This window comes from Corvus brachyrhynchos, unplaced genomic scaffold (genome assembly GCF_000691975.1).
Source record: "Corvus brachyrhynchos isolate BGI_N302 unplaced genomic scaffold, ASM69197v1 scaffold12, whole genome shotgun sequence".
Lineage (NCBI taxonomy): Eukaryota > Metazoa > Chordata > Aves > Passeriformes > Corvidae > Corvus > Corvus brachyrhynchos.
Window position 1 is genome coordinate 1,980,988 of NW_008237885.1, and position 22,712 is coordinate 2,003,699.

At 38.3% G+C, this 22,712-nt stretch overlaps 1 protein-coding gene across 2 annotated transcripts in view; it reads left to right on the top strand.

Moving 5' to 3' along the window:
- The window catches only part of ABCC4 (ATP binding cassette subfamily C member 4), a 135,602-nt gene that overhangs the window by 69,030 nt on the left and 43,860 nt on the right, over positions 1–22,712 (top strand). For both annotated transcript variants that reach the window (XM_017732634.1, XM_017732635.1), the window contains exons 20-22: positions 342–421; positions 18,163–18,313; positions 18,945–19,064. In XM_017732634.1, the coding sequence (XP_017588123.1) occupies positions 342–421; positions 18,163–18,313; positions 18,945–19,064 (351 nt within the window). The remainder of the gene's footprint in view (positions 1–341; positions 422–18,162; positions 18,314–18,944; positions 19,065–22,712) is intronic.

The window sequence follows — 22,712 nt, forward strand, 5'->3', positions numbered from 1 at the left end:
GAACTATAAACCTTTACCTGCACATGTTGAGCATATAAAGCATATGTGTTTCACGTGTTAAATTTTGTTGAAATATTATCTTCAACCCATTTGAATTTTTTTCCAGCTGTTTAAGTACAGGTTTTATATTTGGGTAGAAGGCATTTGTAAAAAACTATTCTTCTTCAAAATATATTGCAGTGGTTGCAGAAGATTCCCCTCGTGGGGTTTCCAAAATTGTCTTTTTATTTTTAGAGTCCAGCTGTTTCCTTTTAATTGTTTTTGATATGGTAAAACATGGTTCTTTTCAGGAATTATATTTACTTTCCTTTTGTTTTTTCTTCTCAACCCTGTTTCTATAGGAAGAATCTTAAATCGTTTCTCCAAAGATATTGGCCACTTGGATGATTTGCTTCCACTGACGTTCTTGGACTTTGTGCAGGTAATTCAGTTGCTTCTGTCAAAGACTTGTGCACTGCATTCTGCATTTAGATTCCTGTATGCTTTGCTGAAGATCAGCTATTTGTCACAGATGTAGCTGAGTTGAATGAAAGTACTTGTTTGTGAAAGAAAGGTGTGGTTGAAATTTAACGTGTCAGTAAAAAGCTAACATGAGTAATAACTGGCAGGTAGGAGTGGCTATACACAGCTTGCTATTATGTCAAGATTTCAGCTCATAGTAGCTACATGCTTGGTAAATTGCTCCTGATTTGCCTCCAAGCAATCTGGCAAGCTTATTGCTGTTACAAGAAATATGTCCATAGTAAAGAAACAATCAGCTCACATGAAAAGATAGCACAGATTAACCTAATTACATGTCTACTTCCACAAAGAATCAAATGCTTACCACACCATTTCAGATTAAAATAGGTGTGGCTATTTACAAAGAAAAGATTAGTAGTAATAGGGTGAATATAATAACCTTAATAGGAACAAGTGAAATAAATTGCTGCAGAAAAGAAAGATGGACAAAGCATTGAGATTTTGATGATGATGAAATGATAAGGGATTATATATGACATCAAGGTAATTTTTCTGTTGCAGTTGCTATTAATCTTTCTCTTAAAAAATTGCAGGAGGATAAATCTGAAAAAAAAAAAGATTGTGCTGTATGAAAATAACATGAATCACAAAATAGAGAGAATTGTCGAGGCTAGATAAAGAAAGACTTAGTGGATTATCTGGATCCACTTAGTGGATCACACCTGTCATGCTGAAGTCAGAAATGTTTCTTAAGGTGCTATTGGTAGCTTCTCTTCATCTCTTAAAGATAACTTATTCAGGATCTAAACCTTGTTTTGACTTATTTAAAAATAAACCAAAGACATTTCAGGTTGAGCAGTTTAATCGTGTTGTTCTTGGTGAACTCTTGAAAATAGGAAAAGAAATTATTCCAAGAAGAGAAAACACCTATTAAGATAAAGTCTTTTTTGTAGTTTACTGAAGTAGCTGAAATTGCGGTGTGTGCTTTGTTTTTCAAATTTTACAGTGCCACTTTAAAGTGTCATTTTGGGGAAGAAAGGAACGTGGTGTATTTTACCCAATTACAGCAATTGAGGGTTTTTTTGTGAGTTAGGGAATTGCTTACAGTGAACATTAGGATTTTTAATTCATGGCTATTTAATTTAATTGAATTTAAATTCTTCTTGAAAGTGCAGTGTAGTTTTTCTATAAAAACAATTCATGTTTGTACAGATTCCAAGTCTTCTTCAGTCTCATTAACTGTCTTATTAGACAAAATACCTTACTTTATTTCAGCTCTCTCGAGACTATACATATGTGCCTTTCTTTTTAACTGGAAGTTCAGTTTGTCCTGCAGTCCTTATCCTCTTTTCTTAGCATGTGGTTTGCATCCACAAAGTCAAACCCCTCTCTCCTGCACAGTGCGCTTGTCCATTGGACCAGAGGGGTTTGTATGTGCATAAGTGTGTCTCCTTTACAGCAGACTGCACTGTGTGTGTTCTTACTATGTACTACTCAAGGCTAGAGCATCCTCTGGGTCCTGTGATCCTGAGATAAAATGATTAACCATTTTCCTTAGTTCTGCGCATTTAAAATAATGTGAGGGCTGTGTTGCAAGATGACTTGCATGGTGGTTTTATAGCAAGAAACTGAGTGGGTGTTTTGCATGCCCTGGCATGTGGTTTAAAGGCATGTGGGGTTGTCTGAGGATGCAAAGTTTGCTGGGAAAATGTTACAGAAGTCTGCAAATGCAGAGGGAGCCAAAATTGGTGTGATCTTGTCCATACTTCCTTTTGGGAGCAGACCCTGAAACAAACTGTCTTGAGAATTGCACTGTCTTACTTTTGACGGAACAAACCGATCTGCTTCAAAAGAAAGCTGAGGAAGTGTCTACCCATGCATGGCACATGGTACAGAGGACTGAATGATCTACCAGCAGGTTGGAAAACCTAGTTATTGACCAGTGTATAGATCCTTTAGGCAGTGTGTGCTTTCCGAAGCTAAACTGGTCTGGAACGAAAGAGTGAAGGCTGCTTCTCTAGATGTGATTGTTTTCTTCTTTCAAGCAGTTTCCTACTGTGAACCACATTTGGTAAACATCTCCCTTCATCTTGATTAATTTATGCGTTTCTTTTAAATTGGCTATTGAATTATTTGTCAAAATCTGAAGTTTGTTTTTTAAGTGAAAAGTTTTTGCTCTCCAAAAAAACAAAGTAGATTTTACAAGTCCAGGACACTATTAAAAAGACACTGTGTTTCAAGGCTTTCCTGCTCTGTTTTGCATCAGAAAAGAAAATTTAGGATCTTACTGTTGATTAATAATGTACTACTATCCGTAAGAAAAAAATACTTCCTACTTGGCAGGTTTTCTAAAACTTACTCTTCTTGATCGGCAGGCTTCTTGCTTAGGGGATGCTTTTGAAATTCAAGAGCAAAGATACATTTATTTCTGATGAAGCGTGGATTTTTGCAAAGGATAACTGTTATCAATTATGATAGAGATCTTTTGTCACTTGTTTTGTTTGCAGGTGTCTTTTATAACACTTCTTATAATCCCTTCAGGAAGAAATATTTTCTCCTTTCTAAAAACAGTATTAGCTGGATATAAAAGCTCTGATCCCAGCCATTATTGTTGATTCTTTGAGAGACATTTCCCAACATTCATTGTTTAAATGGTTGTCAGGAGGAATCAAGTGAAACTTAATAAACAATGCAGTAACTGGTTCATCTTACTTTGTGTGTAGAAGCTTTTCTTGAGTGGATTTGCATTGAAGAAGTGGTCGTTTTTCAGAGTTATTGCTAGGATCATTGTGAAGCATCCCACCCTTTTACTGTATTGGCAAGTGGGTGTGTCATTTCAGCACAAATAAACACAATGTGACTGGACACCCAAAAACTACAGTATGAGCCAATTTAAATATCGATAAATAAATAATTAAATGCAATCTACTAGTTTTAAGAGATTTGGAATTATATTGAATACAGATTTCTAAGCAATGCTAAAAATTGATAATATTCTTTTTGGAGTACCTAATAAGATTTATACACTGCACTACAGCCATAATGAGCATTATTAGTCTAGACAGCTGTACTGGATGAAAATTAATTCCTTGAACAGAAGGAGTTTAATTTTTTACATCTTCTGTTGAGTTAAGGAGAATAAAGACTCTCTTCAAGACAGTGGATAGTCACTGTACACTTTCTTGTTAAAGCAAAAATAAAAGGTATGTGGCAAGCACAAAAATGCATCATGAACCTTGTGTATTCTTTTGAAAATGTGGTTAGATTTGTTTTGCAATACCTCCCAAAGTAGCAACTCTCACTGCATTTAAAGTTTTCTGCCATCTTCTCATTCTTTGGTTTGAAGTGCACCAAAATAAAACACACCTGTCTTGAGAGACTCAAGGCAAGAGAAGCAATCCTCACTAGAAGGCAGTAATTTTTTTCTTCTTATGAATTTTAACAGCATACGAGACATCTCATGTTAGTGCAATTGAGTGTGTTTTGTGGAAATTACTGCTGTATCCACAAGGTTTATGAATTAAAAATAAGTCTCTTTTATGAGAACATATTTATGGCTATGTTTGACTACATGGCTGGAACAGAACTCTGTGGGTAGACGTGAAGTAGAAAAATTGAGAGGAAACCAAAGATTAAGTTAGGCATTTCAGCTAACATATCTTTAATTGTACATTTAGAGTCCAGTTTGAAGCTCATTAAAGTAAAAAAATAAACTTTAAAATCTGCAGTCTAAGCCTGGGTCTTATCTTCTGTAATGAATTCTGGCTGACCATAAGGTTCCATACCAGCTCTCCTAAAAACATAAAATAGAAAGCAATCCTTTGTTTGCTATGACACCCGTTACTTCAACCAAATATGGTATTAAATTTGTTTGTAAAATCAGGTAGTAATCAATGTCTGTAGGTTGGTTGAGATAGTTGAAAAGCTGAATGAACTTGTTTGGTGAAGATGGTGGAGTTTTGGCAAGTTTTTTTGTGAGCTCACATATTTTTAATTATTGTTAGCCTCTTTAGCCTCAGTTCTGCATCTCGCTTTCTTAACCGGAGTTATGTGGTTTTGGCAGCTCTTTTCCAACTAAATTATAGTCTCCTCAGGTAAAGGACAACTTGTGTGAAGGCCATTATAGTGCTTTAAAACTTTCCTAAGAGGATTTAAACGTATATTTTATTTAGATATAAGCGTCCTGCCTTAACCTCTGTGGGATTATAAGGTTCTGTTGATATGGACTTCACTGGTAGCTGCAGGGTCTGTAGTTTAAACTCATAGACTCACAGAATGCTTTGGGTTGGAAAGGACCTTAAAGACCATCTAGTTCCAAACCCCTTGCCAGGGGCAGGGACACCTTCCAGTACACAGGTTACTCAAAGCCTCATCCAACCTGGCCTTGAACACTTCCAATGATGGGGCATCCACAACTTCTCTGGGCAGTGTTTAACTCAATGCAGCACTAATAAAACACAGTGCACTAATTGGGGAAAAAGTCAGCCAAGAAATAGAATAAAATAATTTAATGAGGGGGTATTAGGAATTAAGAATCCAATATATTTAATAGTGGTTTATGCATATTAGCCCAGATATTCCTAAGAGGCCAGCATTTTGGATGCTGTATTTTTGAGAGCTCATCAAAGGCTTCTTTTTTAGTACCTGAATCATATTCTGACTGAGATAGATCTGCAGAGGCTTAATATCTTTAAACTCTGGTTTCAGACTATGCTGGATGAGTACCAAAACTGATAAACTACTGCTTGGAAATTGTGTCTATAAACTGATTGAGTACATAGGACGGTGAAATATATTTCAGATTTCCTTTTGGTTTTGTAAATTATTCTGGTAAATTTTAAAGGGATGGTTTTCTCTGTAGTTTCTTGCTCTTGTAATTCTTCAGTGATCTTATTACTTGTTAACAGAGTTGATTTTCTGCTTTAGTTTCTAGTGAATTTGAGTAATTAATGTGATGGCCGCTTCATTTTGATTTCTTACCCTACATTAGATTGAGGGGAGGGGTAAAAAAAATCATGATCTGTTTTGTTTCTGGAGAACACTGTGAACATGTGAACTATCTGCAGCTGCCCTTGAAAAAGGGCAGTGATTTATTGAGGAAAACTGAATTGCAAAACCTTTTTCCTCCCCAAAATCAACAGCTTGACTGAGTTTAAATAACTGACTTTTCATATCCTTTCATCACACACAAAGACCTAATCCTGAGACTACTTGAGCCACCAATGTAGGCTGTGGCTGAGACCACCACTGAATGTGCCATTCCCTTCTCACTACACACAAAACACATTGACTGCAGCTTTATGAAGTGAAAATACTGAAGAAAAGGAAAATGTGAAGGAGGTGTCCACAGTCATTTCTTAAAAACAAAAAAAGAGAAAGGGGAAAAAAAAGCTGCTGCATCTGGATATTAGGAACAAAAAGTGCCTCAGACTGGAATAATAGCTCGGGTCACTTGCTTTCGTATGTGCACAAGAGTGGAACTGCCGTTCCTTGTTTCAGTACCACTGACCCCTGCATTTTATTGTGTGAGGATGTCAGGGAAAGTGTGTAGAAGGAATTCCAGGATCTTTTAGTTTAACAATGACGTTGTTATTTTGTGCGTTCGCGTGAGAGGTGGGATTCCTGAGGAGTTTGTTGTACTGTTTTTTCCAGCTTAGCTGAGTTTAGTCTGTATGTGAGTTTTAGGAGGTATTTTTATTCATTAGAGAATAATTCCTTCTGTGTGTTTGCATGTGCGTATTCAAAATATGATCACAAGTATGTTGTAAGAAAATAACCAGTAGTGGGATCTGTGTTAAATGTCAGCATACTCTGTTGAGCCTGGTACATAGAGCAGACCTGTGGCTTGGATACCTTGAATACTTTTTGGTTTCCCTTCTGCTGAATCATGGTAGTTTTGCTGTGCTGAGGTTTAAATGAAAAATAAATAAATTAAAGAAACACGAAATAGTTGCCTGGTAACACTTGACTACTGAAACCTTACAGGACTTTTTCTTGCTATACCTTCCCAAGACACGTATTACAGTGCATCTGGCTAGTGCATAATGAAAGACCAGTTAAAAACTAAAGAAAAATAATAGGGATATATATGTTTTCATTGGTAATTTTTGAGCTCTAATTTCAGAAAAGGTTAAAATGAGCATGGCAATAAAATCCTGACTTTCGCTGTGGTCATGTGGTATTTGCATGTACTCTCAGTTTTGGTTTTTTTTTAAAATACCCCCCCCTGTGTTGTTAAAAACAAACAAGCAAACAAATAAAAGGGGTGGGAGGTAGTGGAGGAAGAGGAGGCTTGGGTTGCATTTGTGTCTCCAAGACCAGCATACAAAAGCTGTGAGTTTAGCACAGACACTTGTCTAAATAATGCAGTTTTTTATTGACCTTTTCTTCCTCTGTCCTTGAATAACTTGATTGTTAAATCTCAGTAGCCAGTTAAGCTTGTTGATGGTGACCAGCAGTGGGAGATAATCTATGCCACAGCTATTGCTGTTCTTTATTTTGTACCTGTCATCACATTCCTTTGAATGGAAAGGTGAGTATCTTGCATCATACAGACTGCGTATTTAAATACTCAGATTGGTGGTGTGTGTACAGGATAAAGTGTGTAAAGTCTGGAGTCACTGCTAATGGGTAGATTCCTGTTTATATACAGACCTCGGTTTTCTAGGGAAGGCTAAGTGTCTGTTCTCACTATAGTGGCTACCCAGCCTAAGCCTTTCCCTCACCCCTTTTATTTTTTTTTAATTTGTTTTTTTCTATTTATGTTCATTTGTAGAATTTTTATAAGAACAGGTGTGCATGCCATTCTCTACACATGAGTATCAAGGCAGCAGAGATCACTACTGTAACAAAACTAATGTGTGCAGGAACATAATAGAACTACTTTAATATTTTAGGGTGTTTATTTACTTGGTATTAATAAAATTTGAAGATACAACCCTTTATCTAACATGGGAAAGGAAGTAAAATAATACTGAAAGTGTGGTGTCATTACCTTCTTGTCATCCTGCCTCCTTTACTGCTTTTCTTGTTTTTCTTAACTCTATTTCCTTTTAGTTTTTGCAGTTCTCCATTTATGTGGCAAAAGCAGATGATAGTTTTGTACTGGGCTCCTTTCATTTTCTCACTGAAATGTGGAATACAGGTGGTTTGAATATAGTGCTCTGAAAAACAAAGCTAGTTTTCAATTAGTGGAATTCTGTCTTCTCTATTTCTTTTTCTAGAGCTTATGAGATTTGTGAGGTGCAGTCCTTACCTTAATTTCTCTAACATTTGAGCAGATTGAGGTTAAATGGTAGTTGTTCTTGCAGTATTTTGATAGTTGGAACCTCTAAATACAGTCAGGTTTAAATCACCTCTTCTCCAAATGGGCTTCTCTGTTTTCTTTATCAGATTACTTTCCATCTATTTTCAGGTAATAGGAAGCAGGACAGTTGTATTGAAGTCCAGTGATGTACCCCCTCTTCTGTGTGGTTTGGAAATTTCCCCTCTTTGGTTAAGGTGGAATTTGTAAAAGTTCCAGAAAGAGATTCTGTTCATTTGGGGCTGTTCATATCTGTTGGAAGGTATTTTCTTGTTTGCTTTTCTTAGTGTGAAAGAGGACAAAGAAATGCTCTGTAAGTGTATTTATGCATGTAAGTGAACTTACATTCTGTAGTTTTCTTCTTTTCTTTTTGGTCTTTCTTTGTGTATATACTACTGCTGCTTTTAGTGCCGGAGCGGGAATTTTTGTTATTATTGTTTATAGGTATTTCCCTGACTTTTTAAGCATTTTTGGCAACCTATCGTGTCTGTGTCTCAAACTGGTTTTAAAATTAGTTTTAAGACTTCTGCAAATCATTAACATTTCTAACACTACACAGTAGCTAGAAATATGTTAATTCTGCTGTCAGTCATAGAGTGTAACAATCCTGTTCCAAATGGTGATAAGTACAAATCTTCTAGATTGCCTTAAACTACTGATACACTATAGATAGGACAATGTCTGCTTACAAACAAATTAGGATTTCACTGTTCGGCAAAAGGATTGGAGATTTCACTTTTGATTCAAGAAGGAAGGAGAAACTTGGAGGTAATTTGAATTACTAAGCCATGTAGCTGACGTGTGTGTGTGTGTGTGTGTGTGTGTAAAATTATTATGCATATTTATGCCCAAAACAAACATGTGGGACAAGGAATTATCCTTAGGAAAAATAAAGGCTGCATCTCACAGAAATGTGCTGCCAGGGTTATGTGTGCATCTGCACAATGTAAGAGCTTTTCTCTTGTGGAAGCTGATACTGTGGGTACTTGGTGAACTCTGCAGATGATTTGAAAACTCCAGATGAGTTTGTGCGTCAAAAGGTAGAGGAGATTGCAGTGTGGGCAGCTCTATCCAACAAAAGATGAGAGTTCAGGTGGTAACTGAATGTCGTATGTCTTTTTGTTACATCTTTGTATTACATCTACATTACAGGAATTTTTGTATTGTTTAAAAAAATTGATTCATTTAGATTGTACTCCTGAAATACAAAAATCTGTCTATTTAGAAAGGCTCTTTCAAGGGCTTAATAATATCTATTCCTGCACAGTGGAAGAATAGGATGCTGAGCGATTTAATTTTCTTCCACAATCACATCCCTAAATATTTTTCTTAATTGTTTTTGAAGTCAGTCTAATGTTTAAGTAAGCAGAACTCTCTTGCTATGAAAGTCACTCATATGCTAAAATAAAGGGTTTAGACCTTCTTATAAAACTGCTGGGTTTGGTACTTGATTCAGTTGTCCACCCTTCTGTCAAGTACAACATAACACTTAGAAAAATATTTTTTCAATTTTCTCACTAATAGATAGTCTGGATTTTGGGATCAGACCTGGTATCAGTTACTTACTTCAATACATATGCCTTTATTGATGGTTTGTGCTAAAGCTTCTGAAAAGTCTTCCTGATGGTTTGCTGCATATTTGTAACCCATAAAGAATGAGCACACACTTACGACAGTAAATAATGTTTATTCTCTGCCAAGGAATTTTCTCTTTACTCACTGGGTTCTGGACATGCGCAGAACAGCTGAACTGGGTGAAACCTGCTGGTGGTGGAGTGAGGCTGGTGCTGGTTAGTTTAAATATGGTTGCTGAAAGTATCAGACCACTGTTAAGCTTTGTGGCACTGAGTGATCTCTAGACATCACGTAGTACTGAAAAATTATGAGTCAGGAGTTTAGTTTGAATAGGAAAGTCTTTTATAGCCCTATCAAAGTGGTAAAGCTCTGGGGATGTTAAGGGAAAAAAATACCAGGGACAGGTTAGAAAGAAATTTTTGCATATCTGCTGTGAAAGAGTGTGACCAGAAGGAAACAGAAGGCAGTTTTATTTCTTAGGATAGCTGATGTTGTATTCCTTAATATTTTTCATAGTTTTCATTTAACTGGGGCAGAGAGGCTGTGTTGGTGGTGTTTACAGAAATATGAGTAGTTTTTTATTCCACCAAAAAAAAAATACATGAGCAGTGTATTTTTAAATAGCAAGAACAACAATAAAATGCTTAAAAGCTTGTAGTTGCTGTAAGCCTGAAGAGCTACTGAGGAATTGATACTCTCTTTAACAGAAGAGCCCACAGTTTGAATGTAGCACAAAGCTTTTAAAAGTTGTTGAAAGACCCAGAATTGACTTCTGGTGAAAGTTAGACTTGGCTGAGCAGAAAAGGTCATGCAGTTGAAAACAAGGTACTCTTGAGGAGGGTGCACAGCTGCTCTGGCATTATGGCCACGAGAGACAAGAGACTTGAGGCAGGAAAGTACAGGGCTCAAAGACAGAGTTTGCAAAGCTCTGATACATGGGGCAGCAGCATTTGTGGTAAGCACAATTTTGTTAAACATTTTAAAGAACTGCAAAAAAAAGTGCACAGCACGGGTGAAAAGGTGATAACATCATCATTAGCTCAGAGGAATTCCTCATAGGAAGAATGGGCAGTATTTCAGCAAGTAAATTAATGGACTTGACCATAAGAACGTGAACTAATGCCATGCAGGGTCACAGCAGTGATCTGTCTAGGTCAGTGATTTTTCTCTAGCAGTGGCAATAGGGGATGCAATTTGTGGAGGGCATGAGCTACTTTCTGTGATCCTTTCCCTGTTTAGTACCCCAGCACTCACAATTTTGTACTGGGGATATCAAAACTTTTCCCAGCCTAACTGTTCTCAGTCCTTTTATGATCCATTGTTTGAATCATTTTGTATTGGCCTGTAAGATCTGCCTCCTGCATCCTAATAGCCTGAAAACAGTGAGATATTTGTTGATTTTTTTTTTTTTGTTCTTATTCTATGTATATGTTCTCCATAATTATCACTGAAATAAAATCTGCTGTCAAAAGGAGATAAAACTGAGACAAGTATCAGTGAATCAGCCTCTGCTGGTAAAGTGCTAAGCATACGAATAAAGAACAAAGTGGGAAAAAGTGGGAAATACACCACTTGTAGCAGTACTAAGGAGAAAAATACCCATTGTTGAATCAAGTTTTGATTTCATAAGGCTCTGTGCTCAGTGGGGCTATCTTGGCCTTATATAGCTGGGGGAAAATTATGGAAATGACTTCTAAGAGGTAGGAGGGGAGCAGAAACTGTCGAGCCATTTTTTTTTTTCCCTTTAAAAATATCAGTTATTTGACAGTAAGGACTGATAGAGGAGATACAAAAATACATTGTTCTGGGAATCTTGAAGCAAGTGCAACAGCCAACAAAGCGACCACATTTGGCAATGGTGGTGGATATTGGAGGCACAATCCTTCTAAATTAATATGAAGGAAAAGGGATGCTTTCTGCTATATGAGGAGTAACTCTGGGAATATTGGGTGATGTCAGACATTTTTCTGTAGTGTTTCAGGCAGGTTCTGGCAAGAGCTGTCAAGAAAGCAAAGCATGTGTGTGTGCATGTTCTACACTGGCTGATTAATGCTGTTTCCTCAAGCTACCATGTAAAGTTGTGCTCGGCATCCGAGGTGTTCCACAAGAAAATGAAACATATTTTTCATGGCACAAAGACCACTGTAGTTTATGTGAATAGTTCTTGTGTGTGCACCTTTTTTTCCCTTGGGAAAAGAACAGTGTAAGAATATAGCCAGGGACTATTCACCGGAGAAGTGACAAACAGCACTGAACAGCAAAACATATTAACTCTTTATATTATTCATACAGGGAGATCACAGTTATAACTAACTCCCCGTAACTTCAGGAAGAACTCTCACTTTTCTATAGATCCTCATTGCGAAGTTGTGACTTGCTGCCCAAATCACTGAGAACACTTGTGTGCAGATGTGCTCAGGGGGCACAAGGCACAATAAACGAGGAGCACTTCAAAGATCCTACTCAAGATTTTACTGCTTATAGATACAAAAATATATTGTCCATAGCCATTTACAAGAATGGCTGTTGGCACTGTCATTTTGTGTGTGACAGCATTGGTTTCCATGTACAGTGGGTATGAACAGGAGCTGTATGCCTAAGCAGAGGCCATACCTTTGGCTCTGATAAAAGCTTGTTTTTCCATTAAAAAAACCTGTATTAGCTGGAAGTAACTTACTACTGTGGCCGAAGAGCCCTGGCAACAAACTTCTTACATGAGTGAAGATAGTTTATTATTAGAAGGAAGATAACCTCTAAATGTTGTAGGAATGTAGCGTGGAGTTTTAAAAGATGAGTATTTTAAGTGTCTGTCAGAATCACCAAGTCCAGAGCTTGGTTATGTGTCTCTTTCTAAAGCGTCATATCTGGAAGTCTCAGACAACATACGGACTATGATTTTTGGAAACTGCTGTTACCATCAAATTCTGCATGAGGCAGTTAAACCTCCTGGCCCAGGGTGCCCAGAGAGCCTATTTCTATCCCTTCTTGTAGGGTAAGAGATTACTGATGATAGGATGCTGTTTGAATATGAGAGTGGTGGCAGTGCCAATGTATTAACACCCTTTTTATGGTAAGGTCACTTGTTCAAGAACAATTGCACACAGTTTGCCATGACCTCAAACAAATATTAAGGCTTCTCACTTAATGACAAAATGCATGCCAAGTCAAATGAATGAGCATGTTGGTGGCACAGAAACATTTGCCCCGAGGAGCTCAGTATATGCTTGTTCACTTGGAAAAACAGCAATCCAGAAAGACTGTCTTGTAGAGGTGAGAACAAATAGGAGGTGCTTAGCATTAAGGATGTGACTGGAAATCTTGAATACACTTCCGTGGTCTATCTGGAAGATGTATTCAGCCCATTTGCAGTGACATACTGATTTAGTTAGGTAACCTCTTGTCAACTAATTGCAAATAGCAGGATTCAGAGAAGAAGAGAGCATCTTGCAGAAGATAAGATGAACTTGGTATTTTTGAAGCTTTTAGAGCTGGCAGTATTTAGTTCTTACTTTCTTCTTTCAATTTATCTGAAAATACAATTTTCATTTCTTCTCCAGCTGTGCCTTTTTTTCCCCTTTCAGTGCATTGATTGTCTTGGTCTTTAAATTCCAAATTTTCTCATGGATGCACATTTTCCTGAAGCTGAATTAACACCAATTGAGAGCTGTCATTCCTGTCAAAGATTGCTGTCCTTGGTTGCTTCAGAAAAGGATACTCTCTGAGATGCCTTTTAAATATTGTATGTCCCGCGTGTTCTCCTATACTCATAAGTCTTCGCTGCATTTTTGCTGAAGACAAATGTGTTCCTGACAGTTCGATGCAATAGTATAAACAACCATATGTATGTATTTTTAACCAGTTCCAAAAGAAAGCCAGTAAATTTTATTTAAAAAGTAGTTTGAAGACAAGACTACTCACCTGAACTCAGCTACTTTAAATGAGTAAAATGAAGTAGAAAAATTTAGGTGGTCTTTTCTCTTTGGATGTTTCCTGTGGCTTGTTGTAATAAAGGGGAGAAAATGCAGAAAATCTGCACTGTGGTTCTGGGTGGAGCTGGCCTGAGTCAAGTGTTTATCACTCTCATCTTCTCATTGCAATGTCGTCTTCCCAGGGAAACTTGTCTTCTGGTGTCCCAATGTAACCAGCCACCTGTGCAGTTTTTCTTTAACAGAGCTGCAGGTCAGTCAATCCAAACAGTCTGGTTTAAAAAAAAAAAAGCATTCAAGGATAAAGAAAATGTCAGAACTGGATTAGGGATTGATTGTGTGTGCAGTTTCTTGGCAGAGTCAACAAGGAAATAATTTCAGTCAGGGGTAGGGGAGAAGGAGGAGGAAGGATGATGCCAAGCAAGTATGAACAGAGTGGGGTTTTGTAGTTTCTTGACCCGGCTTTACTTCAGACAGCACAGCCTAAGAGTGCCCTAAGTTAATGCAGTGAAGGTTCAAATTGAAATTGAGGCCATGTGCCTTTGCTATTATTAAATTAGTATGGCTTTGTGGCAGTTCCATGGGCTAATATAATCCTTGGGAGTGTATATTGGGGTCCAGGGAGTAGCATTTAGGAATTGGGGCTGAGTAGGTGTATTTGGCTTCTGCTTAAGTATTGGTAAAACTGGTCCTGGAACGCTGCAGTTCTTGCATGGGATTTGACTGTAGATTCAGTCATCAAAATTTAAGCTTGATGGGCTTTAGATGCTTACTTTGCTGTAGTCAGAGGGCATCAAGTAAATACAGTTGGTGGATTGTAGAGAAGTATTCAACCACAGGGTCATTAGGGATACACTTAAAGGTTAGATGAAGTTACCATCCTTGAACATGTTTAAAAGATGCGTAGATGTGGTGCTTAAGGACATGGTCTTGTGGTGGACCTGGCTGCATTAACAGTTGGATTCTATGACCTTAGAGGTCTTTCCCAATCTAAACATTTAACTATTTACTAATTTATTCTAATTTAACTATTGTATTCATCACTTTTTAAGCTTCTAAACTAGGACAGGAGTTTCACTATGGGCCACATCTAGACTCGTACAATCAGGTTTCCAAGTCTCAAATCCCATCCCCTGGGCTCCTCTCATTGATTAGAGATCCTACCAGGTCAGCAACTGCAGGTCCAGAATAGTGTGGTTCCTATGGTAGTAGGTCCTATAGCATGTTTTTCAGTTCTGTGGTTGTGGTACAGAAATACCTGTTATTCCTAGATCAAGACCTGTTTGAGATAGAAACTCCAGGATATCACTCTCAGCACCTGTAAGAATTATGGATATGTAGGTCATCAGATGATGAAGAGAAAGCACGTTTCACAAGTGATCAGAGCATTCATTTCCCCAGAGGGTTATAGTTGGGTATGCCTGCTGCAGTAAAAGAGGAGATTTTTAAGGAAAAAAAAGCCACAATAAATGGAGTGACTGACCAAAGCATGGGGGAAATCTCTCAGGACTCTTGTAAGCAAGAGGATAACTCCAACAGAAACAACATGTGCTTTTATGTACTCTAGGGATAGACTGTGTGCAGGCTTTGTGTGGGAGATTGATCTTTCTCCAGGGAAACTGAAGCAAGTTTGAAGGTGAACGCTGGAAGCAATGGTATTTCCCTGAAACTATCCAGGTCCTATTGGTCTTGGTAGCCAGTGCATCTGTTGTCTTTTGTGCAAGGTGGCCTTGTTTCAAATGCTGTGCAAATAGCTGTAAAATGTAATTCATCAGCTCCTGTGTTTTTGTTTTGGTTGCTTGTCTCCTTTTTTTTTTTGGTTTGATTGTTATTTTCTGCACAGTCATTACATTTTGAATGCTAAAATTAAGAAATACAGTAAAAGATGCTGGGTTTGTAGGCCATATTCCTTTTAGGTAGGAAAATCTTAAACTTTTGATGCAACTTTCCAGTGTAAGCTGGTTCTGCAATGAGAAGTCCAGATACCCAGTCCTGAGCCTTTCTTGCTGTTTGTCTCCAGAGAGGAGAGACAGCAGACTACTCGTGCTATAATTATTGTCAGCCTGCTGATTATCTTGGGTCCTGCAGCTTGCACACAGTGAATCTGGTAGAAGTCGGGGCAGTCTCCAGCTGCAAAGGTTGGTTGTCTCTTGTGAAATTCAGGAGCTAGAACCTTTGCCTTACCTCATGCAGTGACTACATGATTACAGTCTGCAAATGGTTGTGTCTGGCTTTCAGACTACTTCATTAAGAGTTAATTTATATGCAAGTTTGGTTTTCAAAAAAAAACAACACACATGACTGATCCACCCTATCATAAATTTTTATAATGATAAGGTGGTGCAGGCTCATCTAAAATTCCTTCCGAAGGCGGTGTCAGATTTTTACTTTAGTCATCCTAACCATCTTTTCCTTCCCTGTATTTCTGCCATAGCAAGGCTTTGTTTACATGAGCTGGATCTTAATAGTTTTACTCCCACTCCCACCCCCACTGGCAGTTTGCAACATATTCTAGATTATCATCACTAAAACTTCAGTTTGGCTTCTTTTCTTTTTTATTAAGAAGCATTTGTTTTCCTCAGAATTTTTTTTCCTTGAAGCAGCTCTCCTCAACATTTGGCTTCAGATTTGTAGCTGATGTTATGAGGAGACTGTGTACTTCAGAAACAGCTTTTTTGTGACTGTCTAGGAAGTGACGGAGGGAGAAGGCAGCAGGTGTATAAAGAGATTCAGGAGCAAGTTTGGAGCAGGAAGGAAGGAACGGACTTCAGTCTCCGCTGATAAGGATGGAGGTGAGGGAACCTTTAGCCAGCATGTCATTTATGCCAAGCTGGCAGGCTTGACAGAGATAATGAGCATTACTGAGGCAAGTGAAGATCTAGACAGGAGAAAATTTGTAGGAGGTCAGGAATCTTTATTCCCTTTCTCCTCACCCCATGATAAAAAGGAAATATGTTTACAGGGTTCTAAAGAATGCCAGAGAAGTGGAAGGTAGAGAAGGGCTGATGGCAGTGCTGGTGAGGAGCCAGGGTGCTTTGTTTTGCTTTGTGCTGACATAGCCATGTGCTTAATTGATCCAGGTGGAACACCGTGCACTCTCATTGCCACCTTACCTCCTCCTGATGAAATCTAGGTAAAATGTTTGCCATCTGCTGTGTGTATCTAGAAGGTCAAAGAACATGATGCTGTCAACACCTTAACCCACAGATGAGCAGTGTAGTGATAATGCTTCAGAGCTCCTTTCCCGTGCCTGCCTTACAGCAATTTTCCTTAAGAGAGTTATGAGACCCTAAAATGTGCTTTCAGGATCTATGAGATGCTGGGCTATTATACTGATAAATCTTCTTTCATGAGCTAAGACCTCTAAGGCTAGAGCTGACTCATGCAGTCTAAGGTGTGTGGGTTTGCTCTTTGGTCAGGTCAAATTAGGGTAAAGTCAGAGAAGCCTGAAGAAAAAAAAAAGGCAAATTTAGGGGTAAAGGTTCTGCTTGGTTTTGGCCTTAGTGGGCTACCAGAAGTGCAACAGGAAATGCAGTGTTTAATAGACACTTCCACTGAAAGTGTTTGAAAACACAGATAGCTCTCTGATATCTATCTTAGCTGATGTATTGCTTATGTGTGCACTGAGTTGGAAAATTCAAAGGGTGGAAGCATTTTTGCTGTAAGACATGCATTTCTGGCACCCAGTGGTCACTTACGCATTTTTGGAATCTAAAAATCAGGCAGCCGCAAAATTTAGCTGGAATCCACTTCTGTGTTGTATGTGATGACGAAGAAGGTGGCTGCTCTGCAGTCCATAAAATGAAAAATTTTTAGAAAATGTTGTCATTTCTAATGATTTTGTTAATGAGAATAATACAGGAATTTAGTCTTGAGCTAGGATTTCAGTTGTGTGGTTTTTGTACAGTATGGGTTTATTTTTATATGGGTTGGGGTTTTCCCCCTTTTTAAGGAGCAAATGGGCACACCCTAATTACAGTATACCAGGACTCCTGCCATACGCTCATTCATGCACAGCTGGGTTCTGAAAGAAGTTTGTGTGCAGATGATGGTTTTGACTGTGTATTCAAACTGAAAGTTTGATGAAAGATGTGGAGGGATCTGAAGGAAATGGAGGATTAAATTCAGAAAGTTGAGCCAGGATCCTCTGTCTTAAGCAACAGAGTTTATCTGTTATATCTCGTTATATCTAGTTTTCTAAGGGTAAAGTCAGATTTACCTCAGCTGTTACATCAAACTCCAGTGAACCTGGTAACACCAGCCTTTTATGACACTTCTTGCAGTGTGTAGCATTTTCTTCTTATTTGTAGCATTTCACAATGCAATCCTTTGAGAAGAGAAAGCCCACTTTGTCCTATCCTGGGTTTTCGTTCTAAATGGGACAGTGTTGTGTTTAGGAAAACACTGCAAGCCTGTGTTGAAAGTCTCTCTTCCAACTGTCAAGTCTTTCAACTCAATTTGAAAGCCAGGTTTTCACCAGTTTCTTTTTAGCAGGAGTGAAAAAACATATCCTTGACTCCCCACATAGCTAGAGTCCATTAAAGATTAGTTGTTTATTACATTGATCATCTACTACTTTGTGACAGCAGTCACAAAATAGTCTACAAAGCAAGACACTAATGTTCAGTCAACCAGCTTTGTAAAGACATTTCTTAAAGAACAAATAATGTGGAAGAAAACCATAAACTGCAAAAATAGTCAATTTAGGTATACTGTAAATTTTCCAAGTTGCTTAAAAATAGATGTTGCTCATATGTTATGCAATGCATCCGCTCTTAAATGTGGTAGTTATGTTTAAATATTTATGTGTTTCAATAATGTTAAATAGTTTTATACTTGTTCTAAATTAAATTCTTCTGGCAAAGAGTTTTTTATTTTGTTTCTATTGTGCTCCAGACTCTCCTACAGATTTTTGGTGTGGTGGCTGTGGCTGTGGCAGTGATTCCTTGGATACTCATCCCCTTAATTCCACTATTTATTCTTTTCATTTTTCTTCGACGATATTTCTTAGACACTTCAAGAGATATTAAACGTCTAGAATCCACAAGTATGTAGTTTGGCGGGACTTAATGTTAGTTTGAACCCTGCTTATTATTATGTGAAATGCTAGTATTTTATAGACAGTCCATCAAAGATTTTTTTTTTCTTTTGCTATGCAAATAACTTCCTTATTGCCTTGGTTCTAAACTATTGAATTACATGCTTCACTCCTGTTTTGCATGATGATAAACCTAGGGTATGTCAGTTTAACTATCTGTAAATAAAGCTAGTTAAGAACATGCTAAGCTGCTGGTCTTTGGGACCTTGCATGCATATATTAATGGTATTTCTGACCTTATCTGACTCTTGTGCCTGACTTTAGCTTGACTATGATATGGAATATTAAGCATTATGAATAACAAACATGGGTGCCTAATGTCATTAATAAAGCTCAAAGAATTTCTTCAGTGACAGCTATTGTTAAAAATGTAAGACATTTTTCTGTAAATTAATCTGCCTGGCTGTCTGACTGATTCTAATTGAGGAAGAGGACATTAGTTAAAGATATTGCATTTTTATTCTAAAAAGATGCAGTAGAGTAGTTTGTATGGTTAAATATAAAGTAGTAGGATTAGTGTGGTACAAAAAGAATTAGATGTTGTACTTCAGCTATTGTTAACTCTCATTTCTCTTTGTAGCTCGAAGTCCAGTGTTCTCCCACTTGTCGTCATCCCTCCAGGGGCTTTGGACTATTCGGGCTTTGAAAGCAGAGGAAAGATTTCAAAAATTATTTGATGCACACCAAGACCTCCACTCAGGTTTGTGATGAATTGATGTGAAAAATCAAATACTTTGCACAGTAGGAGGGAAATATCTTATCCCCTCAGTGACATGTGCATATAATGTGCATTAAAATCAGTAGGAGCTGTGCATTTGTCTCTTTAGGGTAAAATTTCTGTATTAGAACAAAAACATTATCTGTCTAGATTTAGAGAATTTACTTTGGGCTGTAGTATAATTTAGAATACCCATGCATATGTTTTAACAATGTGTAAGATAAACATTTGAAAGTATGCCCAATAAGAATAAGAATAATTTTTAACATTTTCCTCGATTCCATCTTTAAGAAAAGGAGGGGGGGGGATGCAGAGAGAGATGTGGGGGAAGCAAGCTATATTATGAAGCATTTGATACTAAGTAGTGTGCTAGGAATGGGCAGATAATATAAATAATCTTGGAAGTTTCATAAATTAACTTTATTTTTTATTTTGAGTAGCTTTCAGGGCTTAAATCTAGTATATGGAATTAACATCATTGGAAGTTATAAAATACTGGTATTCTGCAAGAATAAGTAATACAATTCAGGTTTGCACTGTGATTCTTTAACTTCTGTTAATTAAATGTTCTTTACTACTGTGTTTTTCAAGATACAGCAGAATGCAAGTTTTCAGTTCTGTGTTTGTTAAGAGTGTGAACTTCCTCTGTTGTAAGACATACAAGTGTATTCGATGGCTGTTTTGTAATTTATAGATTTACAAGGATTCAGACCAGACCAGTGCTCCTTTCTGAAGTACAGTTAATCACAGGTTGTAGCGTCATGCACACTGGCCTTGTTGAGCCCAGTGACTTGTGACTGGTGTAGTATATCTTCCAGGGAGGCACCTCTAGCTTTGAATTTCCCATTTCTTAATATTTTAGAGTTGCTAGTTATCTGACTAGATCAGTGTTACAGTAGCTCATAGTGAGGGAGAACAAAGTTGTGTTTTAGCTTTATATTAAAAGACATCTTTAGTCAATAAACTGTGTATAGAAGTTTCACTATACAAAGAGGACTGTGACATTTAAAAGAAACATTTTTCTATATTTTAAGGTTAGATCTAGGAAACATAAAAACTCTTTCATTTTTCAGTCAGTTTGGTGCATCTCCCTAACAAAACTGTCAATAATACCCCTCCTAGGCAGATCAGAAACCTGTTTTTGAGGTCAAGCTTCAGTACTTGTAGTCACACTCTTCTCCATACCTACACACTTCATTTTGGTGTCTTTCCCACCAGAGTCTTTGGGGTACACCAGCTGGCTTAAAGTGTGTGTGGGTTTTGGTCCTCATAGGGAATATGTGCCTGGACAGCAAAGGAGGGCAACTTGTTAGCCCACACTGGGAATACATCATCCAGTTTTGGACCCCCAGATCTGGGAAACATTCTAACAAACTGGATTGAACTCCGTGGAGGAGCCACTAAGATAGTCAGGGTATTAACAGAAGAGATTTCCTTGTGTGGGAAGGTAACTGGGCTTGTTCAGCTCACAGAAGAGGCACCATGCAGAGAATTCAATACTGGCCTTCCAGTGTCTGCAAGGATGTTGCTGTGAATGCAGGCTCCTCACCACAGTACACAGCGGTCGGAGCAGCCACATGGGTGTAAGTTGTAACAAGAGAGGTTTAACCTGAATTAAAGGAAAAACTATTTCACTGTGAGCACAGTCAAGCAGAGGCAAAGACTGCCCAGAGATGCAGGCTTCATCTGTGTTGATTTTCAAGACTCAGACTGCATAAAGCATGGAGCAACATGGTCTGACCTCCAGGCTGACTGTGCTTGAGCCAGAGGCTGAACTAGAGATTTCCTAAAGTTGTTTTCACCCAGGATAGTTCTTTGATAGTAAATGCGAGCAAGCAGTAGCTGATGTAAGAGAATACCTTTCATACCAGCTCACAAAGTTGGACTCCTGGGATTTTAAGTCTCCTGAAGAGTTTTAAATTCTTTCCTGCATTACAGAAGGCTCTCCCAACCAGCAGTGGTTTTGTTGAGCACTTTCAGCTGGAGTAGTATCTTCCTCTCTATTTAGGCCTGAGCCTAGGTCTCAGGACACTTGCTTTGAACCCCTTTGAGCGATGCCTGTGAATGGGGCATTAAGTAAATTTTAGATAAAAAGCATCTAAAAGGCATGCTGAGATTTGACCAAACCCAAGTTTCCTTTCTGCCAGTGCCCATCTCTATAGGCAAGCCCATGAGTCATCAGACCATGATGAGTCTTTGTTAGTTCCTGTGACTGTCAGATTCCTTCCTCTATGCGCAGTGACCCCTGTTACATAGGGAGGTTGCAAAATGACCCATCTCATGCTGGCAGTTTAACCAGCCTTCCTGGACAATAGGATCAATGGAGCAAAAGCCTGGAGATGGAAAATCTACTTCCTGTCCTACTTCATGATCTTACAAGTACACTGTTGCACCACAAATTAGCTTTAGTGTCACAAGGAAGCTGCCATAGATTGTTTCTAGGGCCACTTGGTTTCTGGATTTCAGAGAAGTAGCTAAATTATTATGGTGAATTCAGTGTCTGGAGCTAGGTTTCTGAATTGTTGCAGCACTCCCTTCTGCATGTGTCATTCCATGTGCCCAGGTGTATGACCATATCAAATGTCTTGTTTAATGCAACCATTAATGCTGAATGTGTGGTCAGCCATATGCAGTTAAGGTTGATGTAAATGGTACTAAGAGGTTACCAGCTCTGTACCTTACCTGGATGCCTCTTGTCATCCTCAATCTTACCCTCTGCTGCCCTCCAGAAGTTACACGGAGGCTTCTGTTAGCTGAATTGAATTGTTAGATCACTCCATAATCTGGCTATTGAGGATGATCAGGCTTAAAACCAGACTTACCTCCTCTCTATCTTACAAAAGGAAGAATTTTTTTGTCTGAATTTTTCCCAGCACTGGGCTAAGGAACACTGAACAGTTGAAGGTGCACTGATCTTTAGCAGGGAGTAATGGCAAGCAAGGCAGAAAGGGTTGCAATGGTGACCTTCTGCTGTGACTTGGTAGCAGCTGGAACACTTCTTCTGACTGCGGCCTAAGCAATAAATATGCCATGCTTTGTTATGGTTCTGGTTTTGGCCCTGAATTCAAACACTGTGCCTTCTGTATTGCAGTGTCTTTTCCTGCTCTCTCTTGTACCTTGTACTGTAGCATATCTATCTGGGATGGAACTTAGCACCAAATTGTCAACACCTGAATGTGAGTGCGGAGTGGAGATGTCCACCTGTGAGCTTCCCCAAAAGTTAATACGTGCATCTAATCTTCTGAATAGATCTGTATAGCTGCACTGGCTGTATTGAGTAGCTCCTGCAGGAGCTTAACCAGGTGCAGCTGCCTTCTGAAGACTTGGCTGTGACAGTTGTATTGTGATATGTTCTAGATAAAAGCCTGTAGACTCTAGTTCAGCTACAGTAAGTGCAGTTGTACTTTTGTTTTTTGTATAAGACTCTTGTGTCCACTGGAGAAGAGGCTTCCATTTTAAATAAATGGACCATGCTTCAAGCCCTGGCTGTTTTTCTTTCTCATCCTGTTACTATATGTTATACTAGCTGTGGTTGCTATTGTAGTTGCTGTTGGTGTGAAAACTAAACTAGACAATGTCAGGAAAACTGGTCAGCATCCTGATCATCATCACTCCATGCAGATGTGCACT